The following is a 17111-nucleotide window of genomic DNA, read 5'->3' as shown; positions in this document are numbered from 1 at the left end:
CAGAAAATTAAACTGAAAATGGGAGAGTACAATTTATACATATACCATGACTAGAGAGAATATATGTTCAGTTTATATTTTGTTCTCATCGAATCAACACTATAAAAGTGGTTTTCACATACTTAGCGTTTACTTAGTATTCAGTTATAATTATTATAATAAAAAATTACTAATTGATTTAATAGCGATAAAACAAATTTGAATTTTTATTATCTGCAAATAATGCCTCGTCCATTAAAAGAAAGTTATGGAGACCTCAAGCCTCCATTTTCATATATATCATTGACCGCCATGGCAATATGGAGTTCTCCACAGAAAATGTTGCCATTAAGTGAAATTTACAAATATATAATGGACAAATTTCCTTATTATCGAAAAAATACACAAAAGTGGCAAAATTCTTTACGACATAATCTAAGCTTTAATGATTGTTTTATAAAAGTGCCTCGCCATTCCAGTAAGGCTGGCAAAGGATGTTTCTGGACATTGCACCCCAAAGCTTTTGATATGTTTGAAAACGGCAGTTTGCTGCGCCGACGGAAACGCTTTCGTATAAAAAAAATTGAAACAGACTTGTTATCTGTTGAAATGACTACGTTGGCAGGATTTCAACACATATTAAACCAGCAAGCTGAATCCAATTTTGCTACATGGGAGAATAACCTTGACTTACCATTGGATAATATTAACAACCCGCCTTTCGCCACAACACCATGCTTCAGTGTGCCACGTATTAATGAATATGAAGCAACTGAGCAATTTTCGTACCCACAGCGACCTAAGAGATCATTTACAATTGAAAGCCTAATTGGTCCGGAAAAAAATCAAACATCAGACGACATTGGTAATTTTGGGGAGAACCATAAAAACCATTCATTTGAAAGCGGATTTTCTTTTCCTGGATTATTTAACGTCAATTTTGCAGCTACAGTTTCTCAACATCTGACTCCAGATTCATATGGTTTGCATCAGCAATTAGCTCTTATGCACCAACAGCAAGCAGCGGCTCATCTTCAAATTCAACAATCTGCTACTGCTGCCCTTCTAGTTGAACATCAGCAACAGCTAACACAACAAAATTTATTAAGTACATTTTTAGGACCATTATCAGTATTTTAATTACTTCAATAATTCAGTTGGCAAAATACGAAATTGTGATATATTAATCTTATTTAAGATAAATTGCTTTAATTCTATATATGTAAATATTTAACAAAAAAATTGTATATAATATTAACCAAATATATGTATGTAGTTTGATAATATGTATTATTATTAATACAATTTTTAAATTTAATTATAGTTAATTAACTGCTGGAGTAATTGAAATTTGCAAATTAAATTTTTATCTAGGGTGGTGCTTAAAAGTCTTTTAGTTCAATCGGTCTTATATTTTTTGTTTAAGATGCGACATATCAAAAACGATTTGAATAATCGTAATCGTTATGTGAAAAAGCGATGGACGGTACTTTGTTTGGCTTTAAAAATGTTCTCCGTTCTGAGACAATTTGTCCAGTGGACGAAAAAATGCCTTTTTGATAACATCAAATGATTTCATCACTGGCAGCAATGGTGTTCGGTAATTAGACCCAATTCTTTGCTTGAGTGTTTTCACAGCATTGTTGTATAAGAAGTAATTGTTAAATTCCTTTTATATCTGGGATTAAGAATGATACTTTCGCAATCTAACGGTTTATTTCTCCAATTCTTATTTATTTATTTGTTTCTTTCCCTTCTTTCAAGAAAAAATACAATTGAACTAAACAAAACAAATTTAAAGAAAAAAATTACACGCAGAGAAAAATTATAGTGGAGGGAACCATAATCTGAAACTATCATTAATAATTGGTCTAATGGTTATAGGAAACATGTAAAATATTTCCCAATTAGGATCATAATATGATCCTTAGAAGTTATCATTACATTATCCCTACTTAAACATGTTATAGATATTAAATTAATTATTAAATGCTGATCACAATTATAATATAATAAAAAATGTGTTTATTTGTATGCCCACCATCAAAAAAGATGGGGGTATATTAATTTTGTCATTCCGTTTGTAACACATCGAAATATTGGTCATAGACCCACAAAAGTGTATATATTTTGGATCCTTATTAAATTAAGACAATCTAGCCATGTCTGTCCGTCCGTCTGTCTGTCTGTTGAAAGCACGCTAGAGTCCGAACGGAACGTTTTTGGATAGCCACCATACAAGGGGATCGCCGAAAAACAGCTTTAATGGGCATATCTGTTTCAAAAGTACAAGTATAGCTATGAAATTCGACATAAATAAGTTTCATATGATCCAAAATCTTCCTACCAAATTTTATGAGGATCGGTTCATAATAGACCCTACCCCCCATAAAAGGCCCCTTACAGAAAATTTGTTTAACGCTCATTACTAGCTTAAAAATACTAGTATAACAATGAAATTTGACATAAGTAAGTCTCTTATGATCCAAAACTTCTCTACCAAATTTTATGTTGATCGGTCCATAATTGACCCTACCCCCATATAAGGTCCCCTTCAGAATATGACTTTAACGCTCATTACTGGCTTACAAATACAAGTATGTGTGTGAAATTCGATACACATAAGTTTTAATGAAGCCAAAATCTCTCTATCAAACTTTATGTGGATTGGCCCATAATTGACCCTACTCCCCATACAAGGTGCGCTTCAAAAAATTACTTAAACGATCATTTCTGGCTTAAAAATACAGAATACAGAAAAGCGATGAAATTCGACGCACATATTTTTTATACGAGTTAAAACCTCTCTACCAAAGGTATTGAGGACTTTAATGATCTTTGCTGACTTAAAAATACGTGAACTGTTATGAAATTTTATATAAGAAACTTTTATAGGAACGTAAATGCGATGTAAAGATGTTTTGTATGAACCAAAATTGGTCTAAAAAATTTTTATGAAAAACGGTCAGTTAATTTGATGAGAAATGTCACCCTGATGAGTGATGGGTGGGTATATGAGATTCGGCTCAGCCGAATATAACACACTCACTTGTTTTATCATAAAATGGTCGAAACCACCGTAATATGGCTTAAATTTTATTACAACATGATCCTCGTAGCCATTTCGATTACCATAATATGGTCTCTTAATTATATAGTACCCCCAATAATAACACGAATTTTTTGGAAGAAACATTTTATTTTCAACATAAATTAATTTGATTTAAAATAATACAATTTTCATTTTAATCAAGAAATAACAATAAATTTTATGTAATTTGATTATTTGTTATTTTTATAATTACTAAGGTAGTTTTTATATATGTATACACAGAAAAGAATATTTAATAATTTCGTTCAATTTAATTATATTTTAAATTAATATGATTCCATCAAAAAAGATGGGGGCGTATATTGATTTTGTCACTCCGTTCGTAACACATCGAAATATTGGTCGTAGACCCACAAAAGTATATATATTCTGGGTCCTTATTAAATTCTAAGATGATCTAGCCATGTCCATCTGTCTGTCTGTTGAAAGCACGATAGAGTTCGAACGGAAACGCCTAGAGCTTAGAGAACATAAATTTTTCCAAAAATATTTCTTATAGCTAAGGTTTGTTTGGTATTGCAAATGGGCAATATCGGTCTACGATTTCGCATAGCCCCCATACAAGTGGACCCCGAAAAACAGCTTTAACAGCCATAACCATTTTATACGAGTATTCATCGCTTTACTCGGCATAAATAAGTTGTGAGGATCGGTCCATAAATGACCCTACCCCCCATATAAGGCCCCCTTCAGAAAATGACATTAATACTCATTACCGGCTTACAAATACTAATATAGCGATGAAATTCGACACACACAAGTTACCCCCCATATAAGGTCCCCTTCGGATAATGACTTTAACTCCCATTCATACATGGGCACACTGCAGTATAATTTTACTGGTTACTGAAAAAAAATTTAGTGTTCAGTATATCTTTACTGGTCACTGATAAAATTTTCAGTATTCAGTAAATTTTTACTGATTACTGAAAAAATTACAGTATTCAGTAAAATTTTACTGAATACTGAAAAAAATTTCAGTAAACAGTAAAAAATACTGGTAATGCAAATCTTACTGAATACTGAAATTTTTTTCAGTAATCAGTAAAATTTTCAACCCAAATTAGTAAATTAGTTAGTAAATTAGTGCAGTAAAATACTGCATTTTTCTGCAGTAACCAGCAAATTTATTGCAATTTTTTGCAGTAATCAGTAAAATTTACTGAATACTGAAAATTTTTTCCCATTGCTCTCGAAGGCCTTCCGAATAAGAGTAGTTATTCGATGTACCTGTTCGATAGTGCTGTGCTTTCTTCTGAAACCAAACTGATGGTCAGGAATAATGCAATTATCGTTAAGGTGTAGTATAAGGCTTTCAAGCAATAACTTTTCAAAAAGTTTTGAGAATATAGACAACAGGCTAATGGGACGGTATGATGTCACTTGAGTGACATCTTTTCCCGGTATTGGTATCATAACAATTTCGGATACTTTCCATGAGGTAGGGAAATATCCAATACGTAGCATCGAGTTAAAGATGAACAAAATAATTCTCAGTGCTGAATTGGGCAGGTTACTTATCATCGTGGTAGTAATTTTATCTATACCAGGTGATTTTCCTGCCTTTAGACCTTTGATTGTCGTCTTCACGGTAAAGAACCGGAATTTTATTGGGCGTGGAACCACATTATTTATAATGTTAGCACTAATAGAAGAATCTGTATCATTTTCAGTAAACACATTCTCCAAGTGATTGGCGAATGCTTCAAGTTTTTCTGACGTATTTTTTGCCCATTGACCATTCTGGAGGCGTATGGGTGACTCATATGCAATAGGGCATTGCATATGTTTAACAGCTTTCCAGAGACTATATTCTGTTTTCTTAGTAGGGTCTAAGTTTTTGAGATAATTTCTCAGATTATATTCCTTATTATTTTTTAAGGCGATGTGAAGTCTTCTTTGGCACTGATTAAGTTTAACCTTTATGTTTGGAGATCGCGATTGTTGCCATTGACGCCTGAGTGTTCTCTTTTCTTTAATTAGAGACTCAATGTTCCTAGGACATTTCGAATTTTTGTAGTATCCCAAGGTGACTGGTGGTGTAGAAACTTTGACAGCATCTTGTAAGATATCCGTAAATATATCGACAGCGGATTGTATTTCATGGTCATTTTTCAATGAAATGTTTTGTGGCAAGTGTGAGCTGACATACATTTTATACTTTAACCAGTTCGTCATCTTGTTAGGGAAACAAGAACAATAGTTTTCCAATTTATTTGTAATGAGGCGAGAGCCCCAAAATGTATGTTTTGCAAGAGTTTTAAAGTAATCGAGAAACTGCTCTCGATTAATATTATACCTAGGAGGACAATATATTGAAGATATTGTAACTCTGCTATCATGTATATTTATAGAGGTGGCCTGGATATGGTCCTTTTTGTATTCTGGCATTGGGAAATTTCTAATATTTTTTCTCACTAATATCGCTGTTCCACCACAGGCTCTGCCACTTGGATGTTTTGTATCGTAAGTGTAGTATCCGTTAATTCTGAAACAATTCTTTAGGGTAAAGTGTGTTTCAGAGACGAGTAGTACGTCAATTTCCTGAAGTAGCAGGAATTGTTCAACTTCATTCTTGTGTTGGCTAAGGCCGTTAGCATTCCAAAAACAAATTCTTAGGGAAACTGTTCATGGTTTGAATTGAATTCTCAATAGAGCTTTGAGAATTTGTTTCGGGTGCGGGTACACCCTCTTTTAATGCATGTGCATATGAAAATAACGTGGTATTATTTTCATTATTTGTTTGCAGATTTTCATTATTTTTATTTACTGGACATCCGCGATAGTTAGCAGTGTGATTTTGACCACAGTTACTGCATTTTCTTTTATTGTTATCTGTTTTTGGGTGGGGACAATCTTGGCTTTTATGGATGTCTCCGCTTCTCACACAAACAGATGGTAATTTGCAGAAAGTTCTGGTGTGACCGAACTCTTGGCAATTTAGGCATTGAGGAGGACCTCTGCGTTTAATGGGTTCCTCTACAGTTATTTTGCGATTAAGAAGATATCTTAAACTATATATGGGATGAGTATCGCCCTTTTTCTTCAATTGTGAAGAGTTAAAAGTAATTTCAACTCTAAACATTGGTTGAGGAATTTTGTCCTTGTTAAATATATTGTGAATGGACTTCACTTCATAACCTTCAGTCTCTAGCGCCTTTTTAATGTCATCATTTGGTACAGAACTGTCTACACCTTTGATAACTACTGCCAAACCCTTTGCACTTTTTAGTTGATATGTGTAATAATTTCTTTTCTCAGAATCAAAACTATCAACTATTGTTCTAAAAGACTTTTCTGAATAAGTTTGTATTTTTGTTTCCTGAATGTTTCCTTTGCGTAGGGAGACTACGTGGAAATTTTCTTTGCCTACAAGTTGGGACAACTTATTAACCAATAGATTTGTGGTAGGTTCGCGCAAATAGAGGGGAGGTGGCTTGTGGTCTTTTAGAGGCATGGATGGTACTTTTTCACTTTCTTGGTTGTCAAGGAGTGCAAAACGATTTTGACTTACCGAATTTGTTTTCGCCTGTTTTGGATTTGGTTCCAATTTTTGTAAAGTACATAATGTTTAAACATAGCTAATTTTGAATAAAAACTTGCTTAACTTGGTTTAGACTACGAAGGTACGGAGGGAGCCATTTATGCAGTTGCTAGCTTCAGCCGAGTGGGGGGTTCGTGGTACCTGGCAGTCAAAACAAAACCATTACAGGAAAAAATTTTATAGACTCCCTAAAACATTCTAAAAAACAAACCCATATACCTGGTGGAAAATATTAATGTATTTAAATGATTTTCGTCTTGCATTCTTTTATGGACTCGGAGATGGATGAGAGTCATGGCAATAAATTTCCCTCCCTAACCAATGTTTTGACATTTGCCATTTCTATTGTAGATCAAAACCCCTAACACAAAACTATCCTTAAAGAAATTTACCGCATCTCGTCAAGAAAACAAAGGCTTCGATTTAGCAATTCATAATTAAATCTATTAAGATTTATTCACAAAATCATTTTTTTATAAAAACAAAGACATTGATTTTAAAATATAAGAGGTTTAAACAATAAATTTTGATTAGGAAAATTCTAAGCAAATTATTTGGATTCTTAAAATTTAATCATATTAAAAAATGTGTTTCAGAAATATGAAATATAATTTAATAATAAATGGGATATAATTAATTATAAACAAACTTTATAAAATTTTTAATTTTGTTTTCAAGCTCTATTAAAGAAATATTATTTAATTAAAGTAAAGGTGCATAATGTGTCGTTCAATATCAAATCAATAATTTGTGTGAATACGATATGGAAATGAACCAATTATGTGTTCAAATCCATTCGTTCCTATCTGATTTGTGGCAATTAATAAGTTAAAAGAAGAGAAATAAAAACTTTATGAGTGGAAAAAAAAATTTAAATTTATGAATGAAACAAACGAAATTGATCTAAATATATAAATCAACTACTATTTCGACTGTATTGTTGTTGTTTCTTTTCTTTTTCTTTTTATATACTTTTTTTTTTTTTTTTATAAAGTAGAAAAAGTTGCAATTGAAAAAATGATCAATGAGACTAATTTAAGATTTATCAATGAACGGTTTTTTTCTTATTTTACTATTTGTGACTCACCAAATTTTACTGCACGTACATACGGTGAAGGCGTTCAACATAGGGACGTCTGGCGATGTTTATGATTATTATGTTAGGTAATGATGATTAGTTTAATGATGATTTTTTCATGCAAATTAAGATCATAACTGAACGTAGGTAATGCTAAGTTGGGATAAATATAAATTCACAAAATTATGATATTGTTCGATGGATTGTATCAAATTATGCAACTTTAATTATTATTAGATGTAGATTATACTTATTGGTTGGTAATTAAATATAGGTAAATAATTCCCGATGGGGCGTGGTTCAATCGTTCCGTTATAGAAAATAATCTTGTAAGTTTGAAAGATAATAAGCAGATACTTCCAGAAGTGATTTATTGGTAGTTACGAACTCAAACGTAAGAGGAATTCCAAAGGATTGGTAGGTTTTGATGGATATCCAGATTGAGTTTCGATGGCCGAAATGTTGTGGAGTTGGAAAATAACGATCTGAAATTTCTGGAGGTGATTTCAGTACAATATCTAAACCAAACGGTATATATCTAAACCAAACGATAATTGATCTTATAATTATTCCTCCAGTATTCAGAAATGTTGTTGGATAGATTAGATCGATGCAGTTGTATGTAGGTTTGGAATGGGTTGGTAAAGTGGTGCAAACTGTATTTGAGTTTGAAGGTTGGAAACGGGGGCCTTAATACTGACACAAACTCAAGCAAGATGATATGGGGCCAATCGAAATCAAAAGTCAGTGCGTCAATTATATGGCACTGAGTCTTCGTGTTTGTTGAGGTTAGGTACGAAGACTCGAAAGGTCACCAAATGGACAATTAACCTGCAAACCACCAAGAAATTTTTGTAAAGACTATATCTATGCAAAACCAAATATTTCTATAGGATTTACCTTCGAACTTCCGTTAATAAGAGGCAGAGGCTTTGATTCCAAGTAGACTTTGTCCACTTGAGTGGATTTACCAGTTTGATAGCACTGTTTCCTTAGTGTTTGGGGATAATTTAAAACCTCTGAATCTCGTTGGCAATTAAAAATTATATTAATATGGTGGATTTCAAACCCAGTTATTAAACTTTGTTAAAAAAAATCTTATATTTGTGTAGAACTAATATGGATGATGTAATAAAATATTATCTTCAATTATTACTTTACTCAGAACTATTATTTTTTTGGGATGCTTATCGTTCAAATACCAGAATAGAAAGAACGCTTCCACATGTTCTGCTTTGCCACGAGACTTCAACTCGTTATTTTCAGATTCAGAGTAAATTAAGGCAAAAGAAATATGAAAGAGACGGCATTATCGACATTGGCTAAATGGTTACTTTGAGTATGTGTAGGAAAAATATTATTACCAGGAATAACATAACGATGTAATTAATTTTCAACAATTTATTTCTATTATATTAAAAAAAATAATTATTTTTAACATTTTGCACTTAATCCCTTTGTACCTTACATTTTTGCATCATTTGTTTTTACGCCAACACACACCACTGGCCATAGTCTGGACACAAACCCATTCATTATTTGGTTTTACGAATTTGTAAATTAACCCTTGGATGAGACAATTAAAATGCAATGTTAAAATAATATCATACTGTTAAATTTAACATATTAAATAAACTTGTAGGTGTTGGTACATATGAAACAGGCAAATAAAATAGTATCTTTTTTAGCAAAAATTTTGTTATTTCAAAAAGCGGCATTACAAAACCGAGAGATATTGACCTCATAGGTGACAATATTTATCGGAAAAAGAGCTTTTTTTTTAGAAAATGTTCGAAGAAAATTTAATTTCTTAGATTCTGTAAACATATTTGTATTTTCATGTATAAATATTAATGGAAAATATATAAATATATATAAAACGAATCTTAGAAACAAGTTATTTTCGAAATTACTTTCAAGTCTATATGATACAAGAAACCTAGTGCCTTAATGTCAATATTTATTTTGTTATTGTTAGCAATATTTTAATCACGTAGAAAAGGTTATAAATCCTTGTTTATAAGTGGCAATATTGATTAAAATATTGCAATGACAAACACCAATATAGCTAAGGAATGTACGACTTAAAGTAAACATGTTCTAAAGACGAATGTCTTTGGCATGATATGTGCCGATGACTTTTCCATTTATATCCTGTAGGACGTAGTAGTTATTACCTACTTTTTCTTTTACTATTGCCTTCAAAAACAGGGGCGCAAGTTTAGCATTATAATCCTTGACTGCGGAACTCTGAGAGAAATTCCTCCTTAGGACTTCCTGTCCAACATTAAATGAAATGGACCTAGTACGTAAATTGTATTGAATTTGATTCCTATTGTAGGCTTCAGAAATTCGCTTTTTAAGTTCATGGCGTAAAAGTTTCAAGTTATCGTCTCTTGATAGACCAAAAGAAGGTTCATCTAATAGTTCCAACTTCGAAAGCAGTTTGTATGATTCTCCATGAGTAATCATATTAAACCCAAAGAGAGCGTGGTAAGGTGAGCAACTAATTGTCTGGTGTTTTGAATTTCGAAGCGCACAGCTAATAAAACTTAGGTTTTCATCCCAAACTTTCTGATCGCCTTTAAGAAATGTATAATAATACCTCTGATTATGGAACGATTTACACGCTCTGAGGCGTTAGATTGTGGGGAATAGACTGCCGTATACATATGATTAATTCCAAGAGATGTCAAAAAAGCATTAAATTCGTTCGCACGAAACTGTGAGCCATTATCACTTACCAAAGTTTCAGGCACGCCGTAGATGTGAAAAATATTCTTAAGGAGGAAATCTTGAATAATAGAGGATGTAAATTTCTTTAGAGGGCAAAGCCAATGAAACTTTGTTAAGTGATCTAACACAATTAGAATACCGATATTGCCACTTTTGCTTCTAGGGTGGGGACCGAGAATATCAATAAATAACCTTTGAAAAGGACGAATAGAGGTTACAGGTTTGCCCATTTCCGGCTTTATGAAATTAGGTGATTTCGTTGTCCTACAAACCTCGCATAACCTAACATAGTCCCTAACGTCTCTTAATAACCCAGGCCAAAAGAAGTTGCGTCTAATAAAGTCTACAGTTTTAGCCATTCCTCCATGACAACCTATTTTGGAATCATGAAAGTGAGAAATTAATCCTTTTCGTAGTTGTTCCGGGACCCATAGCTTCCATGCTAGCTCCTCTTGATCAGGGTTACCGTTGTAGTGTTCAGTTCTGATGTATACGTAATTGTCGACTATTTTTATATCGGGATAAGCCAAAGGATTTACTGAAATCTTGCTTTTTAGGGTTTGATAATCCTCATCAAAGAAATGTTTCGAATTTAAATCGATTTCCGGTTCGCATAATTCCAGGGATGAAACTTCCTCGCAGTGTATACGGGATAAGGCATCAGGCATGATGTTATCCTTACCTTTACGGTGGCTTATGGTGAATTTATAAGCCTGGAGTTTGAAAACCCATCGCGCCAATCTTCCACTCAAATCAGGCTGTTTCATTAGCCAAACTAAACTGGCATGGTCTGTAATTACTTCGAACTCTTGGAGTTCCAAGTAACATCTGAATTTTCTAATTGCTTCTAAAGCCGACAAACATTCCCTTTCCGTTACGCTATAATTCCGCTGTGCGGAATTAAGCTTTCGCGACATAAAAGCTATGGGCCTTTCTGCTCCAGTTTCATCCAGCTGTATTAACACTGCGCCGATTCCGTAATCGTTGGCATCACAGTGAAGATAAAACTTTTTTGAGAAATCGGGATTTGCGAGAACTGGTGCCGATGTTAATAGTTGTTTTACTTTGTCAAATGCTTGTTGAGCCGAATCGGTCCGCACGAACTTCTTTTTTGTCGTTACAACTTCTGTGATAGGAAACACAACCGTAGAAAAATTATCAATAAAACGGCGGTACCAACCCGCTAAACCTAAGAATCCTCTAACCTGTTTTAGGTTCTTAGGTGTTGGCCAGGACAATATGGAATCTATTTTTTCTGGGTCGGTCCTAATTCCACCGTCTCCTATCACATATCCGAGATATTTGACTTCCCTAACACAGAACTTACTTTTGGAAACATTAAGCGTTAAATTGGCCTTTTTAAACTGTTCGGCAATCCTAACTAGTGTAGATACATGGGAGGTAAAATCAGATGACACGATGATAAGATCATCAAGGTATCCGAAGACGCAATGTTTCAAATCAGCAGGGATTAACTCATCCATTAAGCGACACATAGTTTGGGGAGCGTATCACAGTCCAAATGGTAAAGCGGTCTACCAGGGACTGTGAACGCTGTAAGAGGCTTCGCCTCATCGGCTAAATCGAGTTTGGAAATTAGGTTGGCCTGAGGAAGACGAGAAAATATTCCCTCTATGTTGGGTAACGGATAGGCATCTTTCTTTGTTACAAAGTTAAGTTTTCTGGCATCTAAGCACAGACGGACTTTGTTTGGCTTTATGACCAAACGCATGGGAGAGCTCCATGGGGAATTCGAAGGTTCTATTACACCTAGCGTCAACATACGATCTATCTCTTTAAACATCAGTTTCTCCACAGCAGGAGAAACTGGATAAAACCTTTGTTTAATCGGCTTGGCATCACCAACGTCGATTTCATGAAGAATCATGCTGGTTTTCACTAGACCTTGTTGCTCAAAATTGGGAAAGAGAGCAATAATTGCCTCTAGTTGTTGTTGTTGACATTGTGTAAGGGGATATTTCTGGTTATCTGGATTCTCAGATTCAGATTTTTCGGAACATATTGGTGGGACTTCGGACTTATTTACATCAGACATTATGGACAGGACATTTGACGCAATTTCGGACGCAGAAGATTTAGACACAATTACTGATTCAAAAATATCAGGCGCAAGGTGGAATGTCTTCCAAAAATCTAAACATAAGATCAATCTCTGAGATAAAGTTAGGACGATTAATATTTTTATCTGCTGAGTTTGATTTTTAAAGGACATTTAAACATCCAAATACCCTACGACTTTTTGATGTCTACCGTCAGCTGTTCTAACACTAGATTTTAAACTGTAAAATTCTGTAAATTTTGAAAAATCATAATGAGCCAAATCCGAGCCTATACAGCAAACATTCGCACCCGTATCCAAAAGACCTAGTTCGTTAAAAGTTAAAAATCTAACCTTGGCATAATATCTCTCATCGTGAGGATTAGAAACGATTGACGATATTATAAATTTAGAAGCAAATTTTCGGCATTTAAAATAGTTTCGAAGTCTAATAGTAGATCTTTTAGGACGTTTATTCTGAAGAGTTAAAGAGGAAATGTTAAATATTTTATTGCGAGCAGCGACATAATCTGACCATCTTTGATGATATGGATGAATAGGGAAAAGAGTTTTATGACAATTTTCATTAGGTTTTAAAATGTGCAGCATTTGTTTGTTTGGTTGTTGAACTATCATAGAATTAGTTTGAAGATTTTGAGTAGGCATATTTACAAAGGGGTTCAAAGTGGTGTCTCTATCTACATTCGATCCTGTGCAGGATTCGAAGGTTGATAGTTTTTTGGTTTGTTGCGTTTTAAAATACAATTTTGACAAATTTGACAGTCTTCCCAGTGATGACCGGGCTCATCACAATTCCAACAAACTCTAGTAACCGGTTTCTGTATCGCATCAACACTAATTTCAGGATTGGAAAAAGTATGATCACTTTCATCCAAGTCAATTTGTGCCACATTTCTTCGGATAACAAAAGGAGGTCTTGGAGCAAATGTTTTTCTGAAACTATCTTCCCCTAACAAATTCTCTCGCATTTGTACAAGCTTACGAAGATGAGCTAGCGAATACATGGGTACATACAGAAGCTCATGTCTGATGTCAGGGCGAAGATTTCTGGTTAATATTTCAATTAACACTTGTTCGGACATGGGTGAGCTTAGTCGGTCTAAATTAACACAAACGGACTCATAGAATGTCTCAAAATTCTCGCCAGGTTTTTGTTTTCAGCTGCGTATTTCTTCTCTGATATCGAAATCAGATTTAAAGTCTTTGTACTGATAACGAATGGCAGCACAAAAATCATCCCAGACAATGGTTTGGACTTGTTTATGATACCTCCAAAACCAGTCACGGGCCTTTCCGGAAAGGAGGATATGGAGATTTTTGCAAATGAGAATGAGAAAGAAATTCCCCAACATTTAAACCGTTGGCAGAGCCGTCGAACTTCAAGTTCCAATTTTGCTCTATTGAGGTTATCTTATTTGCTCGAAAAGCAAAATTGTGGTCATTCTGATATAAATTGTTAGAAATTGGTGGATTGAGATTAATCAAAGGAGACTGTTGTCTAAAATCTGTGGGACGATTGTCGCCACCGGAATTTGTATTGATATTTAAATTTCGTAATAATCTACTCACACTAGCTTCTATCATTTCATTGATTTGGCATAGTCAATGTTATTGTTAACATACTCAGCTCTTTGGGGAGTATTGACATTATGAAAATTTGGTGAATTTCGGAAAGGGACCGAATTTCTTGAAGCCTGAGCAATTGGTGTAAAAACTTGTTCAGTCTCTTGTCCACGCTGATTGCTAGAACGGAGGTTTACAGACTGATCTTGATTTAAATATTGAAATAAATTGTTTATATAGTTTCTAGTGGGATATCGTTTGGAAAGCGCACCACGACCTTTTCCGCGAGCAGCATTGACTTGAGACTTGGGATCACGTTGGACTACATTTTGAGCTGGGATACTAGCAGATTGTGTACTACAATGTGGAGCATCAGAGGCAATAGTTTGAACCCTTGCCGTACGGAGATCAGATAACTGACACGGACGTTTGCACACTGGACATTGTGATGATTGAGATAATAGGTCTTCAATACAATTCCTATGAAAGGAATGTTCACACTGTGCGATTATTAGGCATTCTTGTTCAATGGACATCACTCTTTCACATAAACTACAAATGTTATTTGCAACAATATTGTCTTCAGAAGTCGAAGCAGGAGGAGGAGATCTTATCGTAGACATATTGAAATACCAGCAAAATTATATGATAACTAAGCAAAATGTATAAAGTCGTATATTTCAACGATTGAATGTTTTCAAAAATGTAAATAAGCTAACAAAAGTAAATGTTATACGTATATATAATCATATTTTCTTTCAGAGAGGGTAATATTTTTAAGGATATAAGGATATTAAGAAATGCAAGGTGAATTGTTTAGAACAAAATTTTCTATAGTTCTTACAAAAATAAACAATTTACGAAATAAGCAACAAACCAGAAACAGTATAAAACTATCTTTTGTAACATAAACTGCTTTTAAATTTATTGGATATTTAATTGCGAACAGCAAATTAAATATTTTCCAAAAAAACTCAAAAATTCTGATAACTCAGTTGAAAAATTTGTAAAATCAATTATTTTTATAAAAACAAAACATACTATATATACAAAAAAGTAATTCATCGGGCCCCACGTTGGGCGCCATTTTCTGTAACGTACATAATGTTTAAACATAGCTAATTTTGAATAAAAACTTGCTTAACTTGGTTTAGACTACGAAGGTACGGAGGAAGCCATTTATGCAGCTGCTAGCTTCAGCCGAGTGGGGGGTTCGTGGTACCTGGCAGTCAAAACAAAACCATTACAGGAAAAAATTTCATAGACTCCCTAAAACATTCTAAAAAACAAACCCATATACCTGGTGGAAAATATTAATGTATTTAAATGATTTTCGTCTTGCATTCTTTTATGGACTCGGAGATGGATGCGAGTCATGGCAATAAATTTCCCTCCCTAACCAATGTTTTGACATTTGCCATTTCTATTGTAGATCAAAACCCCTAACACAAAACTATCCTTAAAGAAATTTACCGCATCTCGTCAAGAAAACAAAGGCTTCGATTTAGCAATTCATAATTAAATCTATTAAGATTTATTCACAAAATCATTTTTTTATAAAAACAAAGACATTGATTTTAAAATATAAGAGGTTTAAACAATAAATTTTGATTAGGAAAATTCTAAGCAAATTATTTGGATTCTTAAAATTTAATCATATTAAAAAATGTGTTTCAGAAATATGAAATATAATTTAATAATAAATGGGATATAATTAATTATAAACAAACTTTATAAAATTTTTAATTTTGTTTTCAAGCTCTATTAAAGAAATATTATTTAATTAAAGTAAAGGTGCATAATGTGTCGTTCAATATCAAATCAATAATTTGTGTGAATACGATATGGAAATGAACCAATTATGTGTTCAAATCCATTCGTTCCTATCTGATTTGTGGCAATTAATAAGTTAAAAGAAGAGAAATAAAAACTTTATGAGTGGAAAAAAAATTTTAAATTTATGAATGAAACAAACGAAATTGATCTAAATATATAAATCAACTACTATTTCGACTGTATTGTTGTTGTTTCTTTTCTTTTTCTTTTTATATACTTTTTTTTTTTTTATAAAGTAGAAAAAGTTGCAATTGAAAAAATGATCAATGAGACTAATTTAAGATTTATCAATGAACGGTTTTTTTCTTATTTTACTATTTGTGACTCACCAAATTTTACTGCACGTACATACGGTGAAGGCGTTCAACATAGGGACGTCTGGCGATGTTTATGATTATTATGTTAGGTAATGATGATTAGTTTAATGATGATTTTTTCATGCAAATTAAGATCATAACTGAACGTAGGTAATGCTAAGTTGGGATAAATATAAATTCACAAAATTATGATATTGTTCGATGGATTGTATCAAATTATGCCACTTTAATTATTATTAGATGTAGATTATACTTATTGGTTGGTAATTAAATATAGGTAAATAATTCCCGATGGGGCGTGGTTCAATCGTTCCGTTATAGAAAATAATCTTGTAAGTTTGAAAGATAATAAGCAGATACTTCCAGAAGTGATTTATTGGTAGTTACGAACTCAAACGTAAGAGGAATTCCAAAGGATTGGTAGGTTTTGATGGATATCCAGATTGAGTTTCGATGGCCGAAATGTTGTGGAGTTGGAAAATAACGATCTGAAATTTCTGGAGGTGATTTCAGTACAATATCTAAACCAAACGGTATATATCTAAACCAAACGATAATTGATCTTATAATTATTCCTCCAGTATTCAGAAATGTTGTTGGATAGATTAGATCGATGCAGTTGTATGTAGGTTTGGAATGGGTTGGTAAAGTGGTGCAAACTGTATTTGAGTTTGATGGTTGGAAACGGGGGCCTTAATACTGACACAAACTCAAGCAAGATGATATGGGGCCAATCGAAATCAAAAGTCAGTGCGTCAATTATATGGCACTGAGTCTTCGTGTTTGTTGAGGTTAGGTACGAAGACTCGAATGGTCACCAAATGGACAATTAACCTGCAAACCACCAAGAAATTTTTGTAAAGACT

At 33.4% G+C, this 17111-nt stretch overlaps 1 protein-coding gene across 1 annotated transcript; it reads left to right on the top strand.

Annotated features, from left to right (window-relative positions):
• Positions 1 to 207: 207 nt before the first annotated feature.
• On the top strand, positions 208 to 1119 carry LOC119614680 (fork head domain-containing protein FD5-like). Its single transcript, XM_037970804.1, has one exon. The coding sequence runs from the start codon at positions 223 to 225 to the stop codon at positions 1117 to 1119; it is 897 nt and encodes a 298-aa protein (XP_037826732.1). The 5' UTR covers positions 208 to 222.
• Positions 1120 to 17111: the final 15992 nt, after the last annotated feature.

Source organism: Lucilia sericata, unplaced genomic scaffold (genome assembly GCF_015586225.1).
Source record: "Lucilia sericata isolate MDLA Ls3-8-SP2 unplaced genomic scaffold, ASM1558622v1 Contig000043F_arrow, whole genome shotgun sequence".
In the NCBI taxonomy this organism is placed as follows: Eukaryota; Metazoa; Arthropoda; class Insecta; order Diptera; family Calliphoridae; genus Lucilia; species Lucilia sericata.
This window is presented reverse-complemented; position numbering and strand designations above follow the sequence as displayed.